Source organism: Sphaeramia orbicularis, chromosome 16 (assembly GCF_902148855.1).
Source record: "Sphaeramia orbicularis chromosome 16, fSphaOr1.1, whole genome shotgun sequence".
NCBI lineage: Eukaryota > Metazoa > Chordata > Actinopteri > Kurtiformes > Apogonidae > Sphaeramia > Sphaeramia orbicularis.
Window position 1 is genome coordinate 26,004,468 of NC_043972.1, and position 27,348 is coordinate 26,031,815.

General features: G+C 37.9%; 2 protein-coding genes across 3 annotated transcripts in view; both read right to left on the bottom strand.

The window, feature by feature from the left end:
• Positions 1 to 27,348, bottom strand: part of adamts16 (ADAM metallopeptidase with thrombospondin type 1 motif, 16) — an 85,140-nt gene that overhangs the window by 35,933 nt on the left and 21,859 nt on the right. The window contains exons 4-10 of the mRNA XM_030156990.1: positions 20,663 to 21,020; positions 16,720 to 16,922; positions 13,726 to 13,809; positions 12,682 to 12,841; positions 6,700 to 6,805; positions 5,666 to 5,803; positions 1,490 to 1,643 (exon numbers count right to left, since the gene is read on the bottom strand). Of these exons, the coding sequence (XP_030012850.1) occupies positions 1,490 to 1,643; positions 5,666 to 5,803; positions 6,700 to 6,805; positions 12,682 to 12,841; positions 13,726 to 13,809; positions 16,720 to 16,922; positions 20,663 to 21,020 (1,203 nt within the window). The remainder of the gene's footprint in view (positions 1 to 1,489; positions 1,644 to 5,665; positions 5,804 to 6,699; positions 6,806 to 12,681; positions 12,842 to 13,725; positions 13,810 to 16,719; positions 16,923 to 20,662; positions 21,021 to 27,348) is intronic.
• Positions 7,802 to 9,419, bottom strand: LOC115434867 (piggyBac transposable element-derived protein 3-like). Of its 2 annotated transcripts, none has more exons than XM_030156989.1 (2): positions 9,235 to 9,419; positions 7,802 to 8,892 (listed from the first exon to the last, which is right to left on the bottom strand). In XM_030156989.1, the coding sequence occupies exons 1-2, from the start codon at positions 9,406 to 9,408 to the stop codon at positions 8,215 to 8,217; spliced, it is 852 nt and encodes a 283-aa protein (XP_030012849.1). In that variant the 5' UTR covers positions 9,409 to 9,419; the 3' UTR covers positions 7,802 to 8,214. The 2 variants fall into 2 exon arrangements, with proteins under 2 accessions (XP_030012849.1, XP_030012848.1); XM_030156988.1 differs by having other exon boundaries at positions 7,802 to 8,942; positions 9,117 to 9,419.

The window sequence follows — 27,348 nt, forward strand, 5'->3', positions numbered from 1 at the left end:
GGATGGGGGGGGGCGTTGTTGGTGATGGTGGTGGTGGTGGGGGCACTGATCTGCCTTGGCGGAGGTCTGCGCTCTCTGAGTGCTTTTCTAGAAAAGACAGCGCAGACCTCCGCCAAGGCGGATCAGTGGGCCCCCGTGGCACCCCCACCACCCCACCCCCGATCACCACCAAAATTTAATCATTTATTCCTTGTGCCAGTATCAACATTTCCTGAAATTTTCATCCAAATCCAGGGCACTGATCTGCCTTGGCGGAGGTCTGCACTCTCCAAGTGCTTTAAGTTATTATTATCATTATTATTATTATTATTATTATTATTATTGTTATTATTATTATTATTATTGTTATTACTAGCGGCATTGTACCCGTGGAGCCATTGTACGATAGCGCCCTCCCATGGTGCAACAGCAGCATTGCACCCATATGCCCTACCGTACTGCAACATCGGGACACGCGTCAGACAAAGACGCGCCAGACACAGAACGTCTATTATAGTAGGATTATTATTATTATTATTATTATTATTATTATTATTATTATTAGAATTATTATTATCATTGTTATTATTGTTATTATTATTATTAAAGATGGTGGGTCCAGAAGTCCAGATCTTCATCAGTATCATGGTCAAAGGCACTGACAGTAGACTTGACCTATATATAACTTTTATATACTTGTTGTTAATGACAGAGGTGCAGACAGGCTCCAGACGTAATAACTGCTCCTGTCTTTAGACTGAGCCATCTATTATTTTCTTTTTTTACATTTGAATTGGGTCTATCCGTTCAGCTCATGTAATGTTCTGAGTCCAGTTATTGCACCCAAATGTCCTCTAATCAAGATGCAAAAAGACTACAGAACATTGTATCACTAAACATTGTAATCTAAATCCTATCTAGACACTGGCAGGGGTATCTCCAAAAGCAACATCAGCAGTAATGAGACAATGGGAGAGCGACAAGGAGAGATTCCCATTGGCAATGATCCAGTGTATATTTAGTCATTTATCCCAATGAGTATTTCATGGGCAGCATTTGAACTCTCAGTGTTTGTTTTTCTGTGTGCGAGAAAGAGACAGAGAGCAAATCAGAACGCAAGAGATGCCCATGTGGACAGGCGAAACCTGATGTCCATCAGTTGGTTTTTCCTTCCCTTTTTTCCTATTTTCCTCAACCTCATTCCCTCCATCCACCTCTCGATTCCTCTCACTGTTTTTCCTAGGAAACAATTGCCACCAGATTTAAAAAAAAAAAAAAAAAAAAAAAATATTAAGCACTCAAGTTTCACAGGGTGTTTTCAGAAAAGTCCTAGAGAATCATAGCATGGCATGATTTTTAAGCTATTCTTAAATCAGCATGAGATGGCATAATTAAGCCAAATCTGTGCACGCTATCCCTGATACAGTATATCTTTTGGTTTTCAAAATACAGAAATGCTTTTAAAAATACATCCGCACATTGTCTCAGTTTCTGCTTTTTTTTTTTTTACCTTCTTAAAATCAAGGGTACATAGCTTGGCTTTCTCCCCAAACTGCCATTTGCACTGTGTGTCTGCGTCGTACAGCTCTCCGGGCAGCTTTTCAGGGTACCGATACTCCTTCACGGCTTTGGGTTCATCTGATAGGCACAACGCCTGGGCAGAGCTGATGACGAAGAGAGGGAAAAAAAAAAAAAAGTTTGTGGAATAGTAAGACAAGAGAAAGAAAGATAAGAGGAAAATGAAGACATGAGACGAGGGAAATAAGAAGATAAACAAAAGTAAGAGGAAAATCAAGGCAAAGAGGTCAGCAGAGGACAAAAGAAGAAAGAAGAAAAGTGCAATTAATTCTCCATTTTCAAACATTATTTTTTTCCTTCGCTATAAAAAAAATTCATGCCGACATAAACAGTCAAACAGATGTGATTTAGTGCCACAATTTATGAATATTCAGACAAATAAAACTTAGCCAGGCCACATAGCGCACACAGAAATTCCACAACAAAGAGCATCAGTCCGTGATGTTCTATTATTTCCCGCTTTGGAGAGTACCGTAAAGTGTTGCCATGGTAACAAAACAGTTTGCCAAACTCCAACCCTTAGAGTAATGGTTTTAATGCATCAGACACTCAATTATGACAGACATAAAAAACCCTTGCCCATATCACTCATATCCTTACACCAGTGGGGGGGAGGGGGAGGGGGGTTTCCAATGTTAACCGATATCACTGGTTACTATACAGAGATGTTTTACAGCTTAAACACTGCAGTCAGGGGAATATAATACAAAATATGGAAAGAGCATGAAAAAGCAAACTATGTTGGAGTGGTTCATTGTACTAGTGAGTGGTCCTGATTGCTTTAGCAGAGTCGATGTGAGATTCTCCTTTGTTTTTATGGGTCCTATGTGTCTGCAAAGAACAATAGCCATTCTGCATATGTGGTCATTTTGGCTTGATAGTCTACAATATACACATAATAAAGTATGAGGAGAACAGAGTAGGTTTTCTTGTGTTCACACATCTGCACGGACACGGACAAATGTGCATCAGTCACACATAGCATGCAGTTCATTGTATCGACTGATTGCAAGGGCTTTAGACGCAATCTTTTTTCCCTAAAGTATGCAAAAAATGCTGCTGGATACCACAAGATCATCATCACCTGGAGCCACGAAAAGGGCTTTTTTTTTTTTTTTTTTTTTAAGATTTCCCTGTATTCTCCCATAGCCATATTAATTTCAGTTCATTCATATAAACTCAAAACGGATAGTAACTGATACAAATACATTATTACAAATATTAAATTATTTAACTCGTTGTATTGTGGCTGCCTCCACTGCTAGCACTGCCACAATAATACTAGTAAATCAGACTACTGGTATTATTATTATATATTTTTGTATTATTACAACAATTATTATTTTCCCCCTCTGTCTTTTTCACTTTCATTCGCATTTCCCTTTTTCCCCTTTTCCCTATCACCCCTAATCAATCTATATTGTTTAGTTGCTTTTTACATTCATGATATTTTTCATTGTAATATGATGTTGTCATTGTTGTTGTTTGTCGTTACTCTGTTGTTACCTCCGCCAAGGAGGTTATGTTTTGTCGGCGCTGGTTTGTCTGTCTGTCTCTTTGTGTGCAAGATAACTCAAAAAGTTACGGACGGATTTGGATGAAAATTTCAGGAAATGTTGATACTGGCACAAGGAACAAATGATTAAATTTTGGTGGTGATCGGGGATGGTGGGGGGCCCACTGATCTGCCTTGGCGGAGGTCTGCGCTCTCCAAGTGCTTTTCTAGAAAAGACAGTGCAGACCTCCGCCAAGGCAGATCAGTGGGCCCCCGTGCCCCCCCCCCACCCCTGATCATCACCAAAATTTCATCGTTTGTTCCTTGTGCCAGTATCAACATTTCCTGAAATTTTCATCCAAATCCGGGGCACTGATCTGCCTTGGCGGAAGTCTGCGCTCTCCGAGTGCTTCTAGTTTTATATTGGGATCAATATCATTGCATTGGTTAGTTTGGTTTAAATTGTTATCTTTGCTTCCAAAATGCCTCAGAGATGGTTTTTATTTAATTTCTTTCCACACTGATTTTTTTGTTATCCATGACTATGATTTTAAATGTTCAACCTCTACATTTCTAAACTATTTTTCATGCTCTGACTGTAAATAATAATTTTCTACCACAACTAACCATCTACTTTCTTCTCATCTCCCATTAAACTTAAAGGAAATATTGATGTTTATAAACTATATGGACAAAAATATTGGGACACATCATGTCTACAGCTGTAAGATGTCCTGTTAATGATGATTTTACATAGAAACATCTATATTTCCTTAAAGTTTAATGTAAGATTTTTCTTCCTAAGTGAGATGTGAAGAAAGTAGATGGTTAGTTGTGGTAGAAAATTATTATATACAGTCGGCGCATGAAAAATGTTTTGAAATTTAGAGGTAGAACATTTAAAATCAGTCAAGGATTAAAAAAAAAAGTCCTCTGTCCTCATTATCAGTTACTTAACTGTTGTTGTTGTTGTTGTTGTTTTTGGTTTGTTTATTTGTTTGATTTTCCCTTTGTTAATGTGTTGTTGTTGTTTTTCTGTCCACAATGTCTTGTTAACTATCACTAATAAAAAAAAAATAAAAAAAATAAAAAATAAAAAAAGAGATTTCCCTGCAGGTATTCTGACTCATCTCTACCAGTCATAAAATATTCTATTCATCAAAGCTCTGTGCAAAAACAAATGTGAATCATGCATCGAGCAGAAAAGTCTCAAAAGTCTTAATTACATTTGGCAATTACAGGAAAAATACATAAGCAAGCGGATCGGTTACCGACAGATCCTCATAAAAGCTCACAGGAGGACACTTACATGCTTGTACCGTGATAGCTGCTTATAAATACACATTAACAACAGTTTCCAAAATAAGCACTGATGTTGTCCTAATCTATGATGCTGACGTCTCCTCAGATCACGGGTTTAAGTTGACTCAGAAGTCTTTGCAAACCTTTGGGATGCAACCAATTCAGTGAGAAGAAACAGTAACAGAAAAGATTTACTTATACACGCCACCGACTTTTTGATGGATTTGATGGTGCTCATGCAAACAAAAACATTCACAAGTGGTTTGAAGGAGGATTTGGCTTCTCCCTGTCGTTTAAGTTGCACATCCTCTTTAGGCATGATCAAGTGCACTACTAACAAAGCATTTGACTATACGTACAGCGCTGGCACAAACCTCTTTGTCGAGGCTGAACGAGAAGAGGCAGCTTGGAGTGAGCGTGATGTGAAATCAAAGCAACTCTCCATAAGACATGAAGGTAGAGAACTCTTGGTTTGGCCCAATCAAACACACTGATCCAAAAATACTCTTAAGATCCTCACATTCTGTTGATTGCAATTAGGAAAACATACAACATTTCAGCATTTTATCGTGCATTCATTGTACAGAAAGACAAGCCCTGGTTCACGCAGTGTTGCAGAGATCCCCTCCACATGGCCTCAGGGGGTGATGGGAGTTTAATATAAAGCTGACAGGCCTAACAAGGGTGAGGTCACCCCGGCTCTAATAACTCAGCGAGGAAATACACTGTCCGTCTCCACCACTCTGAGAGGAGAGACCTGACAGTTCAGTTAACATGCTGGTAAATTTAGTGGAGGGCACTAGCTTAGGACTATCTGGTTTCATACATACACATACATGCACAGACACACAGACAGACACACGGACGCTATGTCTTGTTTTCTCACTCGGGTGAGCGTCGTGCATACATAAAAAACAATTATAGCGCACACTCTTGTGCACTTTAACTCATATGGGCCTTAAAATGTTTACTCTATAACATGTGTTCATCAGCAGTGCGCGCATTAAAATAAACACACATGCATCGTATAAAGACAGTGCATGCTAAGTGAGGCCATAACCTGCTTTTGCTCCTATAGAAAACTGATATACTGCTTCATTTCTTTGTCGTAAAAACACAAAACCAAAGCTTGCATCAGGATTCGGTTATTGCTCATTGATACACCATATGGATGTAATGCTGCTCCAAAGTCCTGAAAACTTAATTAGTCTTCAAACAGTGTTACTCGTAAATATCAGAATGAAGTGCTTCTTAAATCACTTTCACATTGTATTCTGCAACAAAAGCAAAACACAGAAAAACAAAACTTACTTGAGGAAGCGACTGAGATACTGGCGGCTGCAGGAAGACCAGGAGAAGATGCCATTGTGACCGGCTAATGTAGGAGACATGATGTTTCCCTCTGACTTCTTACAGACATTCCCCTCTCCATCGTGGACCATTCCAAAACTGGGAAGTGACATAAGATGTGAATGATATGTTTGCAGATGGGTGCATCTATGAAACTGGGTTCATTTTGGTATCTGGCACTTTGCGAGCTTTATAAGACCCAATAATAAAAGAGAAATTTAGACATATTTTCTCCCTGGATGTACCTAATGATGACCTCAGATAAATGCCAAAAAAAATTATACTCTTACTCTGAGCCATCCCAAAATTAATATATTTTTGATAAAATATTAGGACCAAAATTGGGACAGGAAAAGCTACCTAGATGTCAGTGCATTTGATCTGGAAAACATGGCTGTAAATGGTCATATATATCGCTATAGATAAAGACACTGTGTTAAATTTGTCAATCCTAGTGGTTTTTCTAATCCAGACACATGGGTTTTTCATCAATCTCAGTCTTATTCCAGGTTTTGTGTGTAACCCATCATGTCCACTGGTGTTACATGCGGAACCTGCCCATTTAAACACATATAAATCATGAGCGATCTTGCAACAGCGGCCATTTTTGTGAAACACTCTGCCTTGCATAATTATTTCAGTTCCCAAAATGCACCTGTGAGAGACTAAAAAGATATTCAAAAAATACTAGTGTGTAATTTTCATTTCCTTTTTACCATTTTACACATGGATTTTTGTATATAAAATAATATAAAAACATAAAAATGTGCTTTATCTGAAAAATAGTTTCTCTTTCATCTCAGTAAATATTTGTTTTTAAAATAGACCCAAAGTGTTTCCAAACTTGCTTCATAACATTAGTCTACATCTGGTTTGAATTTTTAGCCCCTCTGTCCTGTTTTTAGGGACCAGTTTCATAGAAGCACCCAGATACAAAAGTAACAAATGACTTCCATGCAAAAGACAATGGGTTGTATTGTGATGGAAACCCTTACTTGTGTCCAGATTCATGGGCGATGGTGAACGCTAAACCCAGGCCTGTATCTTCGTTGACGGTACAACTCCGGTATTTACTGCACATCCCACTTATTGGAGCAAAACCTGGCAAACCGGTGAGTTTTACAATCATTTGCAAACACTACATCATATTTAATACCTTGCAGTATAGAAGTATTACAAGTACTAAAAATTCACTTAACTTGAATTCGAATGAGTAATATTCAACACATCATAGTTAGATTATAGTCCCTTCTTGTATATAAACATAGCACTTTGAGGGAACGTGCCCATAGCTCAGTTCACTGTGAAACAATCCATTCCACACCTTCACTTCTATTTCTCATATGTCTTATTCTCTATAAAATAAAGTGGACATTACAGCTGCCTTTAAGCCTCTTTCTGTCCATTTTCCCTCTGCGTCTTTTCCTTATGCACGTACACACAACAGTCCTGGCTGTGAATCAAAAAGCACAGAACCCATGAGGGCCTCCCGTCGTGTTTTCGTTTCTCAGGGAGAATTGAGCCATGTGCTGCTATTTCACGGTCCTAAGTTATTTGCTGCAGAGGTATGTTCTTATGTACATAACTAATGTGAATAATGATATTAAGCATGAGCAGGGGAGCGGCAGATTGACTGTGAGAACATATTTTTAGTTTCTACTTTTTGTCAGAAGATTATTGATGTTACACAGTTTTGGTTTATGGAAGGAAACATTAAGGGATAGGTCTGTAACAGTTATGTAATCCTTTCATGCATAGTGGTCACTACAGTGGACAGCTGTTCAAAGCCGTTCTCTTATATATTCATGGGTTTTGTTGTTTTAGGTCCATATCATCCCATACACTGACATTCATACCATTACTGTAACTTTGCTGTTTTTGATCAACCTGATCTACACTAGCATGTCTGAGTGTAAATCAATTGTTTGTTATTGTTATTAGACTGTAATTAACAGGTTTGGTTTTTTTTTTTTAAACAAAAAGGTTTTTTTTTTCATATTATCTCCATGAAGTGAGTAGTGACTTGTATTAGAGTATGTTAAAATGTGAGAAAACATCAGATTAGCTGCCTTAACCCATAAAGACCCGGACCCATTTCTACTTCAAGGAAAATTAAGGGGGGCACAACACAGGTTAAATAGAGCACATAGAACACATTTCTAAAAAAAAATGTTTGATTCCACCACTAGGTGGCAGAGATCTCAAAAGTGACTTATTTGTCACTTTGGGCCTTCAAGAGTTAAATTATTTGTTAAACCTTAATCTTGAATTTCTAAAAATAAATCAGCATGAGAATGTGTTTCTTTGTTTTTTTATTTGTATATCATCAGATCAACATCCAATATCATTAATACTCCCCCTACCTTCCTCTTCACACCACCAATCACATTCATTTCTACTCTCAAAGAAAGATCCTACCAGAACATAACATTTTTAACTCCACAACAAATAACCTAGGATCTCAACAACTACTAGGTGATTGCCAGTGTAGCAGAGAGGTTTATGTGTGCTTAGGCAAAATGGTGTGCTTTAAAACAGTTTCTCTCTTCAGTGAAGCAGAGACGCACGTCACACTTCTGACAGAGGGTGGTGGTTGCATTCTGTTTGCAGACTGTACAGCGGCCACGCTTGGCGCATTTCACAGGCCAGTGTGCAACCTGGTCCAGACGAACATCATTAGGAACTCTAACACGGACTCTCTTGGGAGTTGCTGGTTGAGGTGTGGTGTTGCTGTCGAGTGATGGGCGCCCCCTTTTTGCCTGGATGAGGATGAGGCTAGTTGCCACCTCTGCCTGGAATCTTCTTTGATTCAGTGGCCTCTCACCAAGCAGCTTGCAGTCACGGCGGTAGGTCAGCCATGCGTTGACCAAGGCTAGCATGATGCTGTGCCAGAAGAGGTAGATGTACCACCGCCGTGATCTCATGTTGTACTTGTACCTGGCAATACATCCATCATTGAGGTCAACCCCCCCCATGAAGGTGTTGTACTCTTTGACGACGTGTGGCTGGTTGACGTCAAGGAATGCCTTCTCTTGTTTGCTCCAGCGGCGAGCTTTGTCTTGTGGTTCCACTGCAGCGTGAGAGGAGATCAAGGTGACTGACCTGTTGTCATGCCACTTTACAATAGCCATGGACCCCCCTTTCTCCACCCTGGCATCAAAAGATCCTCTGCCTCTCTTGGCAAGACTCTTGTCATCCTCAAGCAGACATCCAGACAAGCGATTGCTGCGGAGTGTTCCTGTAATACATAAACAATAAGATAAGATGAGTGACAAAACTACAAACAAAAACAAGAGAGGCTAATGGAGAATATTATGCAGAGCGTAAAATGTTTATGTTGTTATTGCCTGTGTGTGTGTGTCAGTAAGTGTCAGTGTGCGTGTTAGTATGTGTGTGTGTTTGCATCTGTTACCTGTGTAGAAGATCTGCCGCTGAAGAAGCTGATGCACCAGTGCTGCTGAAGAGAACAGGTTGTCGGCGAACACTTTGTAGTTCTGGCCTGGTGGAAGAGTTTCACACAGCTTGAGCACCACGTCGCCTCCCATGCCAAGTGTGGTTCTTTTCCCAGTGCCACCTTCATACACCTGAAAATCACAGAGGATTCCTGTGGAAGTGCAACGGGCCCAGATCTTGAATCCCCAGGGGTGGGGCTTGCTCTTGACATACTGCCTTATTGGGCTGCGCGTTCCTCTGAAAGACACCATTTGCTCATCAATTGAGTTGTACTCTTCTGGAGTGATATCAAGACATTGTTTGCGGAACCTATCAAGCCATGGACGGATCTTCCAGCACTTGTCCCCTTCTTGCCTGTTTGACAAATCCGTATTGTCAGTGAAGTGAAGAGATGTGAGCAGAGTCTGAAACCGATTGCGTGACATGTTATCAGCTACCATGGCACATCTTGTGTCGTTTTCCCAGTAGGCACGGTTTCCCGGAAGCTGGCAAAGACCCATGCGTAGATACATGCCAATTAGGATTTCCAGCTCCTTGACTGTGGTGGACACATTCTTGAGTGTGCCAGAGGTTTGGACACTGTACAGATTGGTTTGCACCAACATTGATTCAATCATCTCCTCTGTGATAAACCTCCTGAAGTACTGCAGGGGAGTGGGGAGCACATCTGGAGGTATGACACTCTCTCCTTTGAAGGTGCAGTCAGGGGCTTCAAAAGGTTTCTTTCTCCATGTGAACTTTTCTTGGCCAAGAGGGTGTTTGTTGGTTGAGGTACTTGGCTGAGGTGCTTCTCCTGGTTGAGACACTTCCCCTTCTGGTTGAGATATTTCCCCCACTGGTTGTGGCACTTCCCTATCTGACTCACATTCAGACTCACTTGACTCCTGATTCAAGGGAGTGTAATCGGGATCTCCAACAGGATCGTCTTCATCTGAGCTGGTATCACCAAATCCCTCAATCTCACTTTCATCTCCATTCTGAATCATGTCCAAAATCAACTGTCTGTGCTTATTCCAATCCCATCTCTTTTTCCTATCCATCTAGAGAAAAAAAAAGTTAGCTATTCATGTCTTGCAGCTGATGTCATGTCATGACAGAGTCCTAGACCTGCCATGTTGTTAATAGCTAGCTAATTGGTGCCAAACAGGTCTTATTGCAACCCATGAATAAAATTATATAACTAATATTGGTTCCATAAAGATAGAATAAACCATTTATACAATATATAACTAAATATTATTGAATCAGCAAAATAAACTGATCAGATCATGATTAGTTTTCTTATTGTGACACATATGTCACAACAATTTTTTTCAACAGTTTTTAGGCTAATTGCCCGATGTGACATCTGTGTCACACCAATATTTACGTGATAATTTTATACAAAGTTCTTCAAGAGATGTGTGAACAATAGCTTATTTTTGACAAACAGCATGATATTTAAACATTGCAATCCTTTAATTAGAAAAATCTTACCTTTTAGACTCAGAACAACCTATGTTAAAATTAGCTGGCTAGCTGGATTTTCCACATGCAACTTTTGGTCAAGTTCTGTTGTTTGGTATGGGATCAAATGATCACCCCACTGGTCACATGACCTATCATAAATGCGCTATAGGTGTCACTCTGGGACTTCATGAGTAAAAAATCAAGGAATTAGCTTAACATAGAACCATCCAGAATGTTTATAAGGTGTGAGACACCCGTGTCACCATGGGTCCTTTCGGGTTAAGAATGTTTTTTTTTTTTTTTTTTCCCCAGAGTTTTCATACAGTATATCAGTAAATACATGTTTCTTTGCTTCTAAAATTAAACGCATGGTGTCCTGCTGAGTGGACATTTTTGGAACTTCATGAAAAATAGGTTCATAAGATAATTTTCAGTCATATTGTTTTTGTCATTCTTAAAGAGGAATAAAAACACTCAGGGAAAAAATATCTTGATTTCAGTTCTCACAATTCATGCATGAAAGGGTTAAATAACCTGTTTCATACTGACTGGTAGTGCTAGTTAGTACTAACTAGTGATAGTACTAAGCCTTTTTAAGCTCCACACACAGAGAAACAGAGAGAGACCTTTGAACTGAGCTTTCATAGCCACGATTAGGGCTAATACTAGCCTCAACACTTTGAAGTCAACTTAAGTCAGGGGGTTGAAGGTAGTGTGTGTTTGTGTGTGCATGTCTGTCACTCTGTGTCTCTCTAGGACACAGTTTTCTGTTTCTCACAGTGTGGAAGACAGCAATGTGTTGGCATAGTCATTACGACAAACAAGCAGTTGTTAGTTTGTTAGATGGTGTACACTCACACTCACTGAGTTTGTTTGTGTGTGAGACAGACACAAAACAGCTGAATTTAGCCTGTACAGAAATATTCCGGGATTTTAAGTGAAAACACAATGGAGTTTGAACTATGGGATGTGTTTCTCGTGTTGTACCTACAGTATAATAATATCCCCTGTAGGAATATACAAGTAGTTTTCCTAGAAGATATGTTCCAGATTCAATCAAGCTAAACTTCTGATCATGTTTGTCTTTGCTCATAACTGTAATGATTTTACTCTAAACTTTATATTTTCTTCATGATATGTGATACTGTGGGGCTGAAAAGATCTGAAAGAAGCAGATTTTTCCAACATCTGGTTTGGCCGATGTGAACCTGTGTGACACCGTGTGACAGATGACAAGGGCACCTTCCCAAAGAAGAGAGTGAAAGACAGACAGGAAGAGGGACATATTGTATCTCTATTAAGGATAAGAGACAAACAGGGACATATCAGTGATCTCATGCTGCTTCTCTTCTTCTTCCCATCTTGAAGAGAGTGTGTTGATAATGTCCTACATGTCATTTTAAGCCAGTGGTTCCCAACCTTTTTTGGCTTGTGACCCCATTTTAACATCACAAATTTCTGGCGACCCCACACATTCAAAACAGAGACCTTTTTTTTTTTTTTGCTAAAATGAATTTGTTTTTGATCTTGTAATAGTTTGCTATACTATGTTACAAATAAAGGTTAATTTTAGATGACATTTAATCTATATAATGTGTATTATTATGGACAGAGGCAGAAAAGCCAGGTGTAGATTACTGCACAAAGGGAGAATTTTATTTTCCTTGGTCAGGATATGTACAGTCAGTCCAGCTTGGATTTACAAGGCTGACAATTAATACTGAACAAACAATAACTCAAACTATGAATTATGAAAGAGCTGCAGCATCTGAAACTGACCACAATGAACATTTGACAGATAAACAGTACCACAGTGCTTCGGTTTCACAACCGCAGTTTGTCATGTCTTTTATGGATTGGGACTGTCTTTGTCAACTCACGACATATTTTTTATTATTAAGTTTTAATTTTTATCAATTACTATAAATTTCAGGCGACCCCATTTGAATTCCAGGCGACCCCACATGGGGTCCGGACCCCAAGGTTGAAAAGCACTGTTTTAAGCATTTACTCAATACATGAACACATTTGCAGTGTTTCTTTGTCAAGGGAAAAGCAGTAGCTGGAAAACTCACCCAGGGTGTCACAGGGTTCATTCTTCCAAGAGCAGATGTCAAGTCCCGTGAGGAGGATGGCATGATCGTGGCGGCGGCCCTCTCGGCCTCCTAAAGTTGACTGCCAGTGGCAGAAACTGTTCAGTGTGTGGTCTGCATGGTGGCTGATCACTAAGCCATCCTGTTTGATAAAGGAGATAAAAGTAGAAGGACACCGTGAGTAAGAAACCGGAAAGAGCATTCAAGCAACCATTTTAATCCTGATAAGCGAAAGTATGCTGGCATGAAATTCTTTCCATATTATACTCCATATGGTATTCTGGGTTTTTACAAATAAAATATTTGGCTGAATGCATTTAATAAAAATGAATTAAGTTAACAAAAGTTCAACGTATACATGTGATGTGAGTATTGAAGCAGACAAAATAAATGACCACAACATAGACCATTTTGGCATTTTTGGCATTCCTGCCACAGATAATTGCCTCTTAAGGAAGACTGAAATCTATTAACATCACAGGTGGATGGAAACCAGACTCCGTTCCCCTCAGTCTGCTTACTTTATTCTGACATTGCCCCACCTGTTTCTCTCTCGGTTCTTTTTTTCCCCCTTTTTGTCTTCTGCTCTCCACAAGAATTTCCCTCCTGAATCTGGCAAACATCCAAGGAGATGCATAGCCTATAATTAACCACTGTAAAAGTCCTTAGTAGTTAGCAAGAACACGGGAATCTCTTGGAGAGACCAAGGAGTTCTGAGCCCTCAGGCACAGAAACAAATAAACAAACAAAAGATCCTTTATTGCACTTCTGGTGCATCTGAAGCTCCGTGGTGTGTACTGCTGACAGAATCAGTGTGTAAAATGAGGACACTGTTCTTGCTGTTCTTCATCATCTGAAAACCCTTTTTCTGTGAACATTTGGAACAATATTTCCCCAGAGATACATTTACAAGTTACCTTAAAAAACCTTTTTGCCACAGGTCATATTGAAAGTTATTTCATGTTGGAAGATGTTTTAAAGCATATGACTTCACCCAACACAGCTCACAGGCTTTGGAATTCTTACCTGCTCTTCATCCAGGAGCACCAGACCCACAATGACAATATTGATGTTCCCTCCTATTGTCCCATCTTTGAAGAGACTGGAGACCTTAAGAGCAGAAAAAAATGAATTGTTATTGTCATTTTAAATTATTTTACTTGATAGTCAAAACTATTTCTCTGCCTATAGAAGCTAGACTGAAATAAAGATTTTTTGTATAGTCTCTTCATGAACCCTTAGATGTCTAATGAAAGTCTTTGAATCTTCTAATCCCACTTTTTCTGCATGGCTTTATTGTAAACACGTGTCTACAAGTTCCTGACGACTGTCTTGTGAGTGTACTCACTTTAAACTGGGTGACTGTAAAATGCATTATAATCAAGAATCATGTTTCAACTACGTTTAACTCCACTGATATGTACTTAAATTGTGAATATTACATTCATGTAATTTTATTTTATGAAATATATTGGATGGATGGAGCCACTTGTCAATCCCTGGAGGGTTTTAGGCGATTCTTCTTCATATTCACTTGTAAATTTTATAATGCAGTTTTAGTATCTATTTTATAGGTCTAAATAATCCAATTCAGTTTCATTGATTTCAGTTCAATTCAGTTCAGTTCAATTCAGTTCAGTTCAATTCAATTCACTTAAGTTCAGTTCAATTCATTTCAGTTCACTTAATTTCATTTCAGTTCAATTCAATTCAATTCAATTCAGTTCAATGTCACCATCAAACATCATGTTAGTAGCTACTGTCTTATGTTTTATGTTAACACTGCCATCTTTTAGGTACAGATTCTTCCACCTTTAAGTCTATTATAGAGAAATGTGTGTCAAATGTGTAAGACACTACACCTTGACAGTCCCATATGTAACACACAAACCCCTTTTGATCGCCGGACTCGGGTATGACAGCCACAACTGCTGTTTCTAATTCAGCATCTTGTACTCACACGGATATCTGAGCATCAATCATAACAGCTGGGAGCTTTGAAAGTGGACTCCTGATCTTTTGCTCTTGATCGCGCCGACTATCTCACCGGCCTCGTGAATACCTCAGACGACACTCGCTAAGCCTTCCTTTTCTTCTGGAACACCCTCATTCATTCCTTATGTTCCTTATGTTTGGGTCCTCTACTACACTGACTCATGAATCAACACACGGCTGTGGTTTGTTACTGAACTCAAGCGAAAATTCTGAGGTCAAACAGGCAATCAGAGCCACTTACTTTCAATAAAAATGTTTAGATCTCCGATGTTTGACAGAGTTTCCGACTTGAACAATTAGACACATATAGAGGAATCACAGTGTTTTAACTGCCACATAAAGAACAGTGACATTTGTTTCTATAGTATTTCAATGTTTTGTGTGTGTATACAAGGTGTGTAAAAAAAAAAAAAAAAACTATACATTTTGAAAAATTACCCCCAGTTCCACATTTGATAATTTTTGGAATTTTCTTTTATGGACGTTGGTAGGTAGGGGATTGGTGGATATTTGTCCAAATTTACAGATCCAGGTTTAGGGTTAACCTTAACCCTAACTTGGCCTGTCCTCAGTGACATTTTCAGGCCTAAACAAGTTGAATTAAATTTGAAAGGCAGGAACAGCTGCCATGGGTAAAGAAATGAAACTGACATGGTGGCCAAAGTGTTAATGCTGTAACTTGGCAATTTTGTGGAAAACAAGATGGATGCCCATTGTCCCCTCCCATGACCTTTGATTGGATTTAAATCCCACCACTACTTTGCGTAAACCAGTTTTAACTTGGATTTGCCCCTGCTCACTCATGCATGAAAACCTGGGTCTGTAAATTTGAACAAATATCCACCGATCCCCTACCTACCGACATCCATAAAAGAAAATTCCAAAAATTATCAAATGTGGAACTGGGGGTAATTTTTCCAAAATGCATAGTTTTTTTGATACACCCCAGATAGCAAAGAGATACTGGGATGGATCTGGAACAGAATCACACCCCAACTCTGCCTGAAACTGTTTGGCAGATCCATCCCGGTGTCCAAACGCACATCGACCCAAAACAGGTACTGCTCTGCGAAACGGATCTTCTACAGAAATGGTCCAGCTCTGGCCCAGCTCCATTCAATCACATCTAGAATATACACAAGAATTATGTTGGCCCAGATTTGTATTACGACTCTGGTCCAGATTCATATTACAATTCTGGTCCAGATCAGCATTACAACTTTGAAAATCAGTCTTGGTTGTGTGATGGGAGACTGTTCTGGGCCGAATCCGTAAACCAGCACAACTCTGGAACTGCTAGAGAGAGCTGAAAGACGGATCAGATGCAGATTTGGTCCAAAGTCAGAAAACGAATGTAAGCTATAAACGGATGTAAAGGCTTTCATGTGGATCCGGCCCTAAGGTAATTGCTATCTGGGACCCTGTATAGTTATATCAGTAATTATAAAATGCATCTGATTTCTGATTTGTTTCCACTTAGCTGTAAAAAAACATAATTCCAAAGACAAGTATCAGATTGAATTTTTTAGCAAATCTTAAATAACCGTCTTCGAGCCCATGGGAACTGGCAGGTGGGGTAGGGGTTGTGTGTTTTCTGTGAAACTCCATACTGTATTTAGGTGACTCCTCTGAGGCGGGCCGACTGCTCCGACTTGGTTTCTACTAGAGGGAACTATGTTTTCAAAATAGACAGATTATCTTTGGATTTGTCAGTCAGTCATTAAGTAGCAAAACGAGCGTGACGGAATTTGCTTGCAGATCAGATACAGGGACGGGGGGACACTGTGAGTGTTGCCGCAATGATCTCACACAGATATCAGTTTCATGTTTTTAGATTTGGTCTTTCTGATAAGGAAGAGTGGAAAAGAAGGATATCAAGTCTCTGAACCTTAAACCATACCAAACCATAAAACTTAATAAATGTGTGTGTTTTAAATGAATTATCACTGATGCTTTCTTTTAACACCGTCTATCACCATATACTTAATCTTAACATTGTATTTAACAAATGATCTATCCCTTTACCATATTAAGCACTGTGAGAACGTATGTTGTAATATTCTCATGGCCATGGTTGTCCATCATTTTCCTGTCCACCACCACCAGCGTCTCCACATTCAGCTTCTGATTGGCCTGGTTCTTTAGCAGCACTGCCCGTTTATTCCTTGGGATGTATTTGTACTCATCTGGAAGAATAAGAAGATCCTCTTCTGGTGGTTTGGGCATGTCTGGGGGGAAAAAACCAAGAGTGTTATAATATGAATTAAGTCAGAAAAATAAAGTGGCATTTAATGAACAAGTGTTGAGGCACGTTGGATGAAATGACTGTTGAAAGAAAGAAGCAACTGTGTGTTTAATAGCAATTTAATAGCAGTTAGAAAGGCCATTGCAAATACACAGCCTGTCCTTCCCTTTACTGTTTATACTGAATGTTGCACAATTTAGAATTAACTTATAACTGTTAGCTAAATAGCAATCTCTGTCTGTGTTTGTATATTAACCAATGACTCCAGCCAGATGCTGACATTCATTCCAGATGATTAAGTATAGTCCTTCATTAATAACCTGATGTCATGGATAACTGGCAAACTATTTTTTTTTCTGTTGTTGATTCTGGCAATTTTATTATTATGCTACAATTACAGCATGAGATGTACTGTGCATTTGCAAGCACTACGGCAGGTAAAATTTTCTTTAAATGTGAATACATGGTAAAAGTAAATCCATTTTGCTGTGGAGTACTCATGTAGGATACATTGTTGACATAATACAGTATAAAATATGATGACGAACAAAGTCCATCTGAGGTATTCACGTACTGGGTCATGTCTTGATCCAATATAACATGTAAAAGAAATCATTTACAAACTTATCTCTTTTTAAATCCACTTAAACTTTTAAAATAAGATCTCTGAATCATATCAGGGTGCCATAGATAAGCTAAGGGGAAGCTGTACAATAAAGCTATGACGTAAATTGATAAATTCACAATACAAGCTTATTGTGAAGACTTATCAGCGATTTGCCAAATGTATTTGTGACTCATATCCAGTTGCCTTTTAAAGCTAGGTCACCTCTTGGAAAAAAAAAAACAAAAAACGTTTTCATTCTTAAGTCCACTCCTGGGGTCAGTACTGCCCATCACTCGATGCAAAATGTGATCGTAAACATCTGAAGATTTGGACATCATCACATCAAATCTGCAGCCCAGAGTTTGTTTTTTTTTGTGCTATCTTTACTTTCACCTATCACTGTCTGGCCACTATAAACTATAAAGTAAAGTTTGCTCATGTCGGCGGAAAGCAGGTGAGCGACCAAAAGTATCTTTTTGACTAAAACATGGCACAGGTGTTCAGTGATGTCATCCCATGGGAATGTAAACATTAATGTGTTTTCACAGGGGACAGACAGCTGGGGTTCCACAGGGTAATGGCTGTGGTACCAGTCCAATCCCTGTTCTCTTTAAAATGACCCCTGCTGCACCGGCAATGTTAACTGATCTTGAGGTCATTTCTGGAGAGCAAACATTAGTCACAGAGTGGAGTGAATATAAAACATGTCCCTTAACCTTTCATATTTTAACTCACTAATGAAGTCAAACCAAAAGTGTCAGGGTAAATGATATTATTCAGAGCAAACACTTGTCACGTGAGATACAGTCCAAAACTCTCCTAAAAGCTCCCTCAGGGAAATCAATCAAAACAAACAATGTGTAATTTGTTTTAAGAACATGGGAATAAGATGACTGGGGTTGTAAAATCTGAAATTAAAAATGAACTATTCTTGTTCTCTTAAATGCTGCAAAAAACATATACATATATAAGTTTCTCTTTAATATGCATATGTCTTAATACACATTAACACATTGTTTTAGACATTATTTTTTGTTGAATGTCTATTTGAACATGAGGAATCACTGTTGTTCTTTCTAAAACATTACTTGAGTGTTTAAACCAATAATGCGTTTAACCCTCCGGTATCCGGGTGTGTCTTTTAGGCACACTTTGCACTTCATTTTAAAAAACTTCATATTATTTTTCACAATTTAAATAAGGTTAGAATTCAAAAGTTGTTCATTTTTGCATAATCTTTAAAATTCTGGCCACCAACTAAAATTTACACATTGTATACAAAAGAAAATTACAAGACTAGCATCTGTCTCCCAAGTGTGCCAAAAACGCACTATTTCTTCCATTTGATATGTATGACTAGGGCTGACCTTGATTTACACAAATAAAATCAAATTAGAGCAGAAAAATAAATCAATATATAATATTTAATAGTTTGATTTATAGGTGTGCATTTTATGCACACTTGGTGACAGATGCTAGTATTTTTGTACATTTGACCTAGTGCCAAAAATAATGATGCAAATTAATCAGTGTTGGAATTAATCATTGACCTATGCCAGGCTACAAAAATCGAATAACATGTAATCCACTTTTTATGTAGTATATTGAAAAAAATAAAAAAAAAATTTTGTTTTTTTTGCATCCAAAAAAATGGTTTGTTTACATTACAAACACGGCATTTAAAGGGTTAAAAAATGTGACAATTATTGAGTATTTGGTATTTTTATTTAGGGCTCAAGTTGATGAAATAGAAAAAAAGTGTAAAAGAATTACAAACAAACTGTATTAATTTTTTTTGACATTATTCCACAAGTGTGCGAAAAAGGCACACTTGGTGCTTAGTAAGGGCCTTGCTGGACGGGATACCAGAGGGTTAAACAGTGAACATTGACTTTCAGCTGGATTCTGTTGCTGTGGCGTCTGTGTTCCCATTACACCAACCAGCCATAACCTTTGGAGGTCAGCGGCTAAAAGAGTTAACAAAAAATGTCAACAAAGAGAACTACAATAATATGTCAAGTTCATATTCCTGTATGACACTATGATTCACCAAGAATGGATGAGTTCAAAACATTAATTTAACTATATTGGATCATTTGGGGTTATGTTATTATAAGACCTTGTATGTGAAATGTGAGGTATGTATCTGGGTGATTTAAATGTCAAACGTTAAATGTCAACATGAGTTTTTTCTTTTAGAACAAATGTATAGAAAAAAACAACAACTGCTCAACATACATTTGTACTATTTAAATCAGGGGTCTCAAACTCATTTTCTGTCAGGGGCCACTTTCAGCCCGATTTGATCTCAAGTGGGCCGGACCAGTAAAATAATAACATAATAACCTATAAATAATGACAACTCCATATTTGTGTCTTGGTTTTAGTGCAAAAAAAAAAACTCATTAAATTATGAAAATACTTACTTTTATAAAGTATCCAAACAAAAAACATGTGAATAGCCTGAAAAAACTGAAATTTCTTAAGAAAAATAAGTGCAATTTTAACAATATCATGCCTCAACTTATCATTTATACATGTGCATTATGGATTAAAATTGTTAAAATTGTGCTTAATTTTCTTTAGACATTTCAGGTTGTTCATATTTGTTGAGGTTATTCATATTTTACTGTTACAGGATAGTTTGTAAATGTGAATATTTTCATAATTTAATGCTATTTTTTGCACTGAAACAAAGACAAAAATTTGAAGTTGTCATTTTTCATAGGCATAGTGTAATATTAATTTTTTACATCAAACTGAAAAGAAAATATGGAGTCTTTTTTTTGGTAGGTTATTATGATATTATTTGATTGTAGATCATATTGGTCTGTATGTGGAACCTGAACTAAAATGAGTTCCACAGCCTTGATTGTGGAATTTTTGCACTCCGCAAATTCCTCCTACGGGCCGGATTGGAACCTATGGCGGGCCGCATTTGGCCCCTGGGCCGCATGTTTGAGACCCCTGATTTAACTGCATGTCTTCAGCTCATGTTTGCATGGAGAACATCAGAAATGATTACTACATTTCAGAAGGAATAGGTAGTATGTCATTGCACAGTTTTAATACCACATGCATCAGGGAACTTAGATGGAGAAATTGCCCTTACATACATTTCTTCCGTCTCCCACAGAAGTGCTGCCTTTGCTTCTCCCCGTGTCTGTAGTCACTGTCATGGTGATGGCTCTTGTGATGATGGTCGCTGCTGTAATCCTCCGTCAGGTTACGACTCGGCTGTTTTTGCTGGTCCTTCTGTTGATCTACATGAGCTGAGGATCTTTTGGTAATAGAATGTCTCTGCGATGTTTCTTGATGCTGCTGATGTCTCCGCTCTGTCTGAGAACCCCTGTCACTTTTGTAGAGGATGTGTGGTTGGTGTCCAGGAGGTGATGTGAAATTCTCTGTCTGTGCGAGGCTATGTGACACAGGTCTGAGGAAGTAGTCCGCATCCTGTGTTCGGATCAAACCTGACTAGAGACAAAACAGAAAGACTCATTAGCTTCGCAGTAGCAACTTGTGACCTATATGTATGGAAGTAAATCTGGGTCATCAGATTTTGAATTATAAAAGACATTGAATTTCTAGCACTGAATTTTTTTGCATTGAAATTAAGTATCTGAATTTTTTGCTTCTGAATTTTTGTACCTGAATTTTTTTAATTCTAAATTTATGAACATAGTTGAATTCGGAGACTAATTCAGATACTTAATTTCAGTGCAAAAAAAAAGTTCAGACACTTAATTTCAGTGCAAAAAAAAAGTTTAGACACTTAATTTCAGTGCAAAAAAATTTCAGATACTTAATTTCAGTGCAAAAAATAATTCATATACTTAATTTCAGTGCAAAAACAAATTCAGATACTCAATTTCAGTGCAAAAAAAAAAAAAGTTCAGACACTTAATTTCAGTGCAAAAAAAATTCAGATACTTAATTTCAGTGCAAAAACAAATTTAGATACTTAATTTCAGTGCAAAAACAAATTTAGATACTTAATTTCAGTGCAAAAAAAAAAAATTCAGATGCTTAATTTCAGTGCAAAAAAAAATAAAAATTCAGTGCTACAAATTCAATGTTTTTTATAATTCAAAATCTGATGTGACAGATTTACTTCCATATATATCTCATTATCTGAAAACTGACATGAAATTTTGTATATAACCAGGTATTGTCCCCTCTCATTTCAGTTCAGATTTCCATGGGGTGTTAAATATTTTGTTGACAGAAAATTAAAAGACACCATGGACAATGAACATGACATTATCCACTGGTTTCTGATCAGCAGTTTTGCAGTAGTTTACAGTTTGGTTCGTTAAAGCTAAACACTAGCTTAGTGGTTTTGTGAAACAATAACTTCATGAAGTGTTGTGAAACAAGTCATAACAAGTTGTAAGTAATTTCACAGTCATTAGTGGACCATATTAACTTCAACTACAGTCAAGCTGTGCATCAGGGAAAAAAATGTATTTCATTAATTGAACAGAAACTGTAGAAGTCCAACTTGGCAGGTGAGTGAGCTGTCACACTGACCTATATACCAGAGCCAGACACAGCAATTATTCTATTTAATATGCAGTTTAATTAACAGATTAAATTGCAGATCACTTATTACAGGTTCCAAATAAAACAGATGAGACCACAACGAGTCCTGGAAAAAATTACTGGGGTAGTATTTTTAGAGAGAAGTCCAAGGTAAGTGTATGAGAGTTAGGGTTTTTCAGAGTTATGCGCCCCCAGTGGAAGTTGGTGGTATTACAACTTTAAGTTGGGTCCTAGTTGCAAAGTGGGGCCAGAGAAGTACCCTGACCTCACCTCGAACTACAATGTGATGTCAACACAACAATGGCGGCGTACAGTGCACAAGTTCACAATGAAAAAAAACTTCACAATGCATAATTAGCTCATCCGTCATTTCACCTTATCCATTTCATTTGCGTATATGAGAACACTGTACTGTTGACAGTCAAAATGCCTCTTCAGTAGCAAAGCAAATAGGAGCTTTGATCTGTGGTCCTATTTTTTGTTTATGTCCAACATGGATCGTCTGGAATACTTTGAGGTGCAATGTAGTTAACTCCAAGTGAGCTATATTGTACCTCCCAGCACTTTAGAATGCAGCATAATGCTAATGCTAAGTACTATGTATGAGAATGGGTAAAATGCATGGCAGAGGCAGAGCCTTGTCATCATGAAAAAAAAGCCTAATGATAACATTAAATAAATGTTAATATTTGTCCACTGATCTGTACTATAAACTTATTTCCCATATGTGAGTTCAATAATATTGATTAGACAAGAGACATGTGGGGTGGCAGCAGTGAGCTCTGCCTCACTTGGATCACTTAATCCTTCATAAACTTTTCTTGGCATCCCATGCAATTAGAGTGTGTGTTTGTCTCTCTGCATATCGTCATTAAAATGGTTTCAAACACTTGGATTATATGCCCTGACTTCTGGGTAATGTATAACATGTATGTGTATTACATGGTCAATCAGCAGTCAATCATAAAACCAGATTAAAGGCAGAGGGCGCTGCTGAGCCCACAGGTTGTTGCTAAGTGCGTGAGCTACAAGTAAAGTGCAGTGATTCATTTATTTTTCCTTCTTGCCCCACCTTAACCTTAAAATGGAAGATTATATATTCAACATAATTTGATTGAAAATTAAATTCCGACCTTAAAATAAATATGCGTAAAGAATGCTGATATGAGATATGAAACATAACCTGTTTACTGTTGCTAATCAACTGGTGAATAAGATACACTTTCGGGTTCATATATTTGTAGATCTAAACTCTGAAAATCAGTGCCTCACCAGCCATGAACCTCACCGCGCGTAACTTGTAAAATGCAGCCTGAATTTCCCTACAGGGATAATAAATTAAGTTAGCCTTTAACCTTTAACCATATCAGATAAATGGTTCTACCCTATTTCAGCTCAGTGGAAAGCAGGTTGGTTCTCAGGCTACTACATGTCTATATTGTTAATAACAGAACTGAGTAGAACATTGTTAAAAACATGCATCCACTTAACAGGTCCTCTATTTTAAGCAGCCTTAGGGCCAGCAAACATACTTAACAAATGAGTGAAACAATAACCTTTTCTTTAGCTTCCCAATCAGTCTTTGTCAGTAAAAAGTCAAGTCCTGACTCACGGGTCACCGTGAACTTGCCCCTCCAAAACCTCTGAGCAGCTCAATTACTCGCCGTGTTTATTCATGTTCGACATCTGTTATGCTGTTCAGGGTCAGACGTTATCTCAGAAAAATCTAAATAGGTCTCTGTCAGATAAGGAGAGTTTGAGTTGTTTGAAACAAAGCCAGTGTGAGGATGAAAAGACATATCATATCTATAAACAACGAATGGACATAATTTAAAATTTACTTTGATCAAATATTCACTTATATATTCTATTTGAAATCTAGCATGAATATAATACAGCCTTAAGTATGAGGAGAATGTAACCTTTTCTAGCAGTACATTTGAAGAAAGTGTAGTCTACTGGTCTTTATAATGGTGGCCTACATTAAAAGAGTTATATGTTGTATAAATATCTGAAGAAATTACCTAAAAGTATCATTAGAGTTTAGAATAAAGAGCTTTGAAGTTATGCCAAAGATGCCAATATATTGTATTTTAGAGATATGACTTGGATTTATTACCCTGCCCTCCGAAAGGGGAGGCAAGAGGTATTGTTTTTGGTTCGATTTGTTTGTTTGTTTGTTAACACTCTAGCAGCAAAACTATTGGTTGAATTCATACCAAATGGGGTTTATAGATTGCCAGTGACCCAGAATAGACCTCATTACATTTTGGGAAAAGTAGGTCAAAGTTTCCATTTTTTATGAATTTTTAAAATCTTTTTTTTTTTTGTCTCTCATTTACTTATAATGGATGGAATTTCAAATGTCTGTAGCAGCAAAACTATTGGTTAAATTCATAACAAATTGGGTTTATAGATTTCTAATGACCCAGAATATATGTCAATGCATTTTGGGAAAAGTAGGTCAAAGTTCAAATTTTCATCAAGGTCAAGGTCAAGGTTATTTTATACCCGTAGGTAGATTTGTTTTGCAGTCTAGGTGATTGCCTTGGCATTACAACAACACATACATTGAACATGCAAGACAGGCACTTGATCACGCTTACAGACAGGACAAAAAGACAGGACAAAAAGTGCTCAGTGTTCCACCATTCATCGTTATAGCAGATGGATATGATTTTTTAAAATCTTTTTTTCCCCCGTTGACTTATAATGGACAAAAGTTCACATCTGTATCAGCAAAACTAGTGGTTGAATTCATACCAAATTAGGTTTATAGATTGCCAGTGACCCAGAATAGATGTAATTACATTTTGGGAAAAGTAGGTCAAAGTTCAAATTTTTAATGAATTTTTTAAAATCTTTTATTTTTCTCCCATTACTTGTAATGGGTGAAATTTCACACATCTATAAAAACATAAATTTTGTTTCAAATTACTTCAAACTTAGCGGCATATAGAGGCAATTGATATGCTGACATCACCACACGCATAGACATGATGACATCTGCTGGATCGATGCCAGAATAAGCTACAATATGTGCAAGGGGTGGGGCTTGTTGTGCCTGGCACTACTTGTTCATATTGATGGTACGATGGATTTATGTGACCACTAGAGGGAGTAGTGAGTCACTCTGCTAATCTCCCATGGTGAGCAAAACTACTATTACAGGACCACTGAGCTAAACACTGTAAAGTGGCAAGACCAGATCAGAACCACTAACAAGCAACTTTTAGAGTCAAAGAAAGTGACCTAGTGCTAAAAGTTGATGCACTGTTTTCTCCACTGGACTCAGCTCTAAATGAAAAGAATAGTTTGATGATGAAATTGCAGTGTTTCATCTACTGAGGTGAGTTTGATGATGAAGCTTATGAAGACATGAAGTTATTATGTGACGTTATTATCTTTGCTAAGGTCACCATTTGCTGATCCATGGTTTAGACTGACCGACTGTAAAAATAACATAATAATAATAACTAGAAGCACTCGGAGAGCGCAGACCTCCGCCAAGGCTGATCAGTGGCCCCCCCCGTGGGCCCCCCCACGCCAAGGAGGTTATGTTTTTGCCAGGGTTTGTTTGTTTGTTTGTCTGTCTGTTTGTCTGTCCGTTAGTGTGCAACATAACTCAAAAAGTTATGGACAGATTTTGATGAAATTTTGTGGTCTGCCCCCCCCCCCCGTGGGCCCCCCCCACCCCCGATCACCACCAAAATTTAATCATTTCTTCCTTATCCCATTTCCAACAAACCCTGAAAATTTCATCCAAATCTGTCCATAACTTTTTGAGTTATGTTGCACACTAACGGACAGACAAACAGACAAACAAACAAACCCTGGCAAAAACATAACCTCCTTGGCGGAGGTAATGATCATAATCATAATCATAATCATAATCATAATCATAATAATGGATTGGATTTATATAGCGCCTTTCTAGACACCCAAAGCGCTTTACATTATTGACCCATTATTCATGCTAAGGATGTTTATTTGAAGACGAAAATTTGATGATACCATGTGTAAACAATTAACTTTACGCTTTATTCAGTCTGTGCGATATAGTCAGTCTGATAGTGTTCGCTTGGTTTTGGTAGTATTTGTTTGGTAGTTTTGGTAGTTGTAAGTGTCTTCTGGTGTATGACTTCCCCTGCTATTGGGAGTTTGGAATAGCAATACTATAAGCCCTTTAAGGTGCAAAGCCATCTTGGATCCTCTGTTTTTTACCTGAAGAGTTAAAGGGATCATATTTTGCTAAACCCACTTTTATTAGTCTTTGGTTCATTTATTTGTGTATTTGGACCCTAATAGTTCAAAAAGTTTGAATTTGAACCCTCCAGGTGCTGTAGTGCTATCTTTATATTAATTCCGGCAAAAATCGAGTGGATTTCTACTACCCCTATTACTTCCTGCTTAATTTGTTAGGTTTTATAATTAGTTACGTCATGACATTTGCACATATAAGGTCAAGACTTCTGACGAACATTTCTCAGAGTACACCATAATTGTTTGTCAGCAGCAACGGTTGTAGTCCATACTGAAAATATGTCCAAACTTCGAGCCTGTTACCTAAAATGTTCAGTTGTTGGTTGTATTAACGAACACAAGTGGGTGAACCGGACAGAGCAGCACAGCCAACAACCAGGAGGGGGCGGGGCATGATGTGGCTCATTTGCATTTAAAAGGCCAGCGCTCAAAACGACCTTTCTGGTGTCATTACTCAGAAATAGGGTTGAAGATGGACCTGTGGAGTTGAATTAATGAAGAATTCAGACCCAACCATAGCATTTACAGTTTATGTAGGCCACAGGGAAATGTTCTAAAATGTATAATTCCATTTAAAAAAAAGCAAAATATCACTCCTTTAAAGGAAAACCCATTTTTAATATATCAACAAAGGACTCCTTTTGCTCACAGTATTCTTTATCTCAGTTTTCATATTCAATTTTCATTGACTTCCATTAATTTACAAGGTTCAGACACTCAAATATTACTTGCTCTTGCTCTCTGTGTTTGTCATGGTCTTTGTCAGTTCCTCCAAACATGCATCACATCTGTGATGACAGTTAACTGGCGCATATTGTTCAGAGTGTAACTACTCTTGGCAGTAACAGTGGTTTCCCTAAAAGATACTTAATTGACCACAGTCTCCTTTTTCTTCCCTGTGACTGGAGTGTGAGGTCCTCATCACCACAGCCAGAGTGTGGATACAGTACCAGTACAACAACAACAGGTTTATGTGTATAGATATAAATGTGCTATA

Coding starts and splice junctions, on each gene's coding strand:
- LOC115434867 (XM_030156988.1), bottom strand. CDS start 9,408: ATGGTGTCTTTCAGAGGAACGCGCAGCCCAATAAGGCAGTATGTCAAG. Junction 8,943..9,116: donor GCGGCAGATCTTCTACACAG/GTAACAGATGCA, acceptor TATGTATTACAG/GAACACTCCGCAGCAATCGC.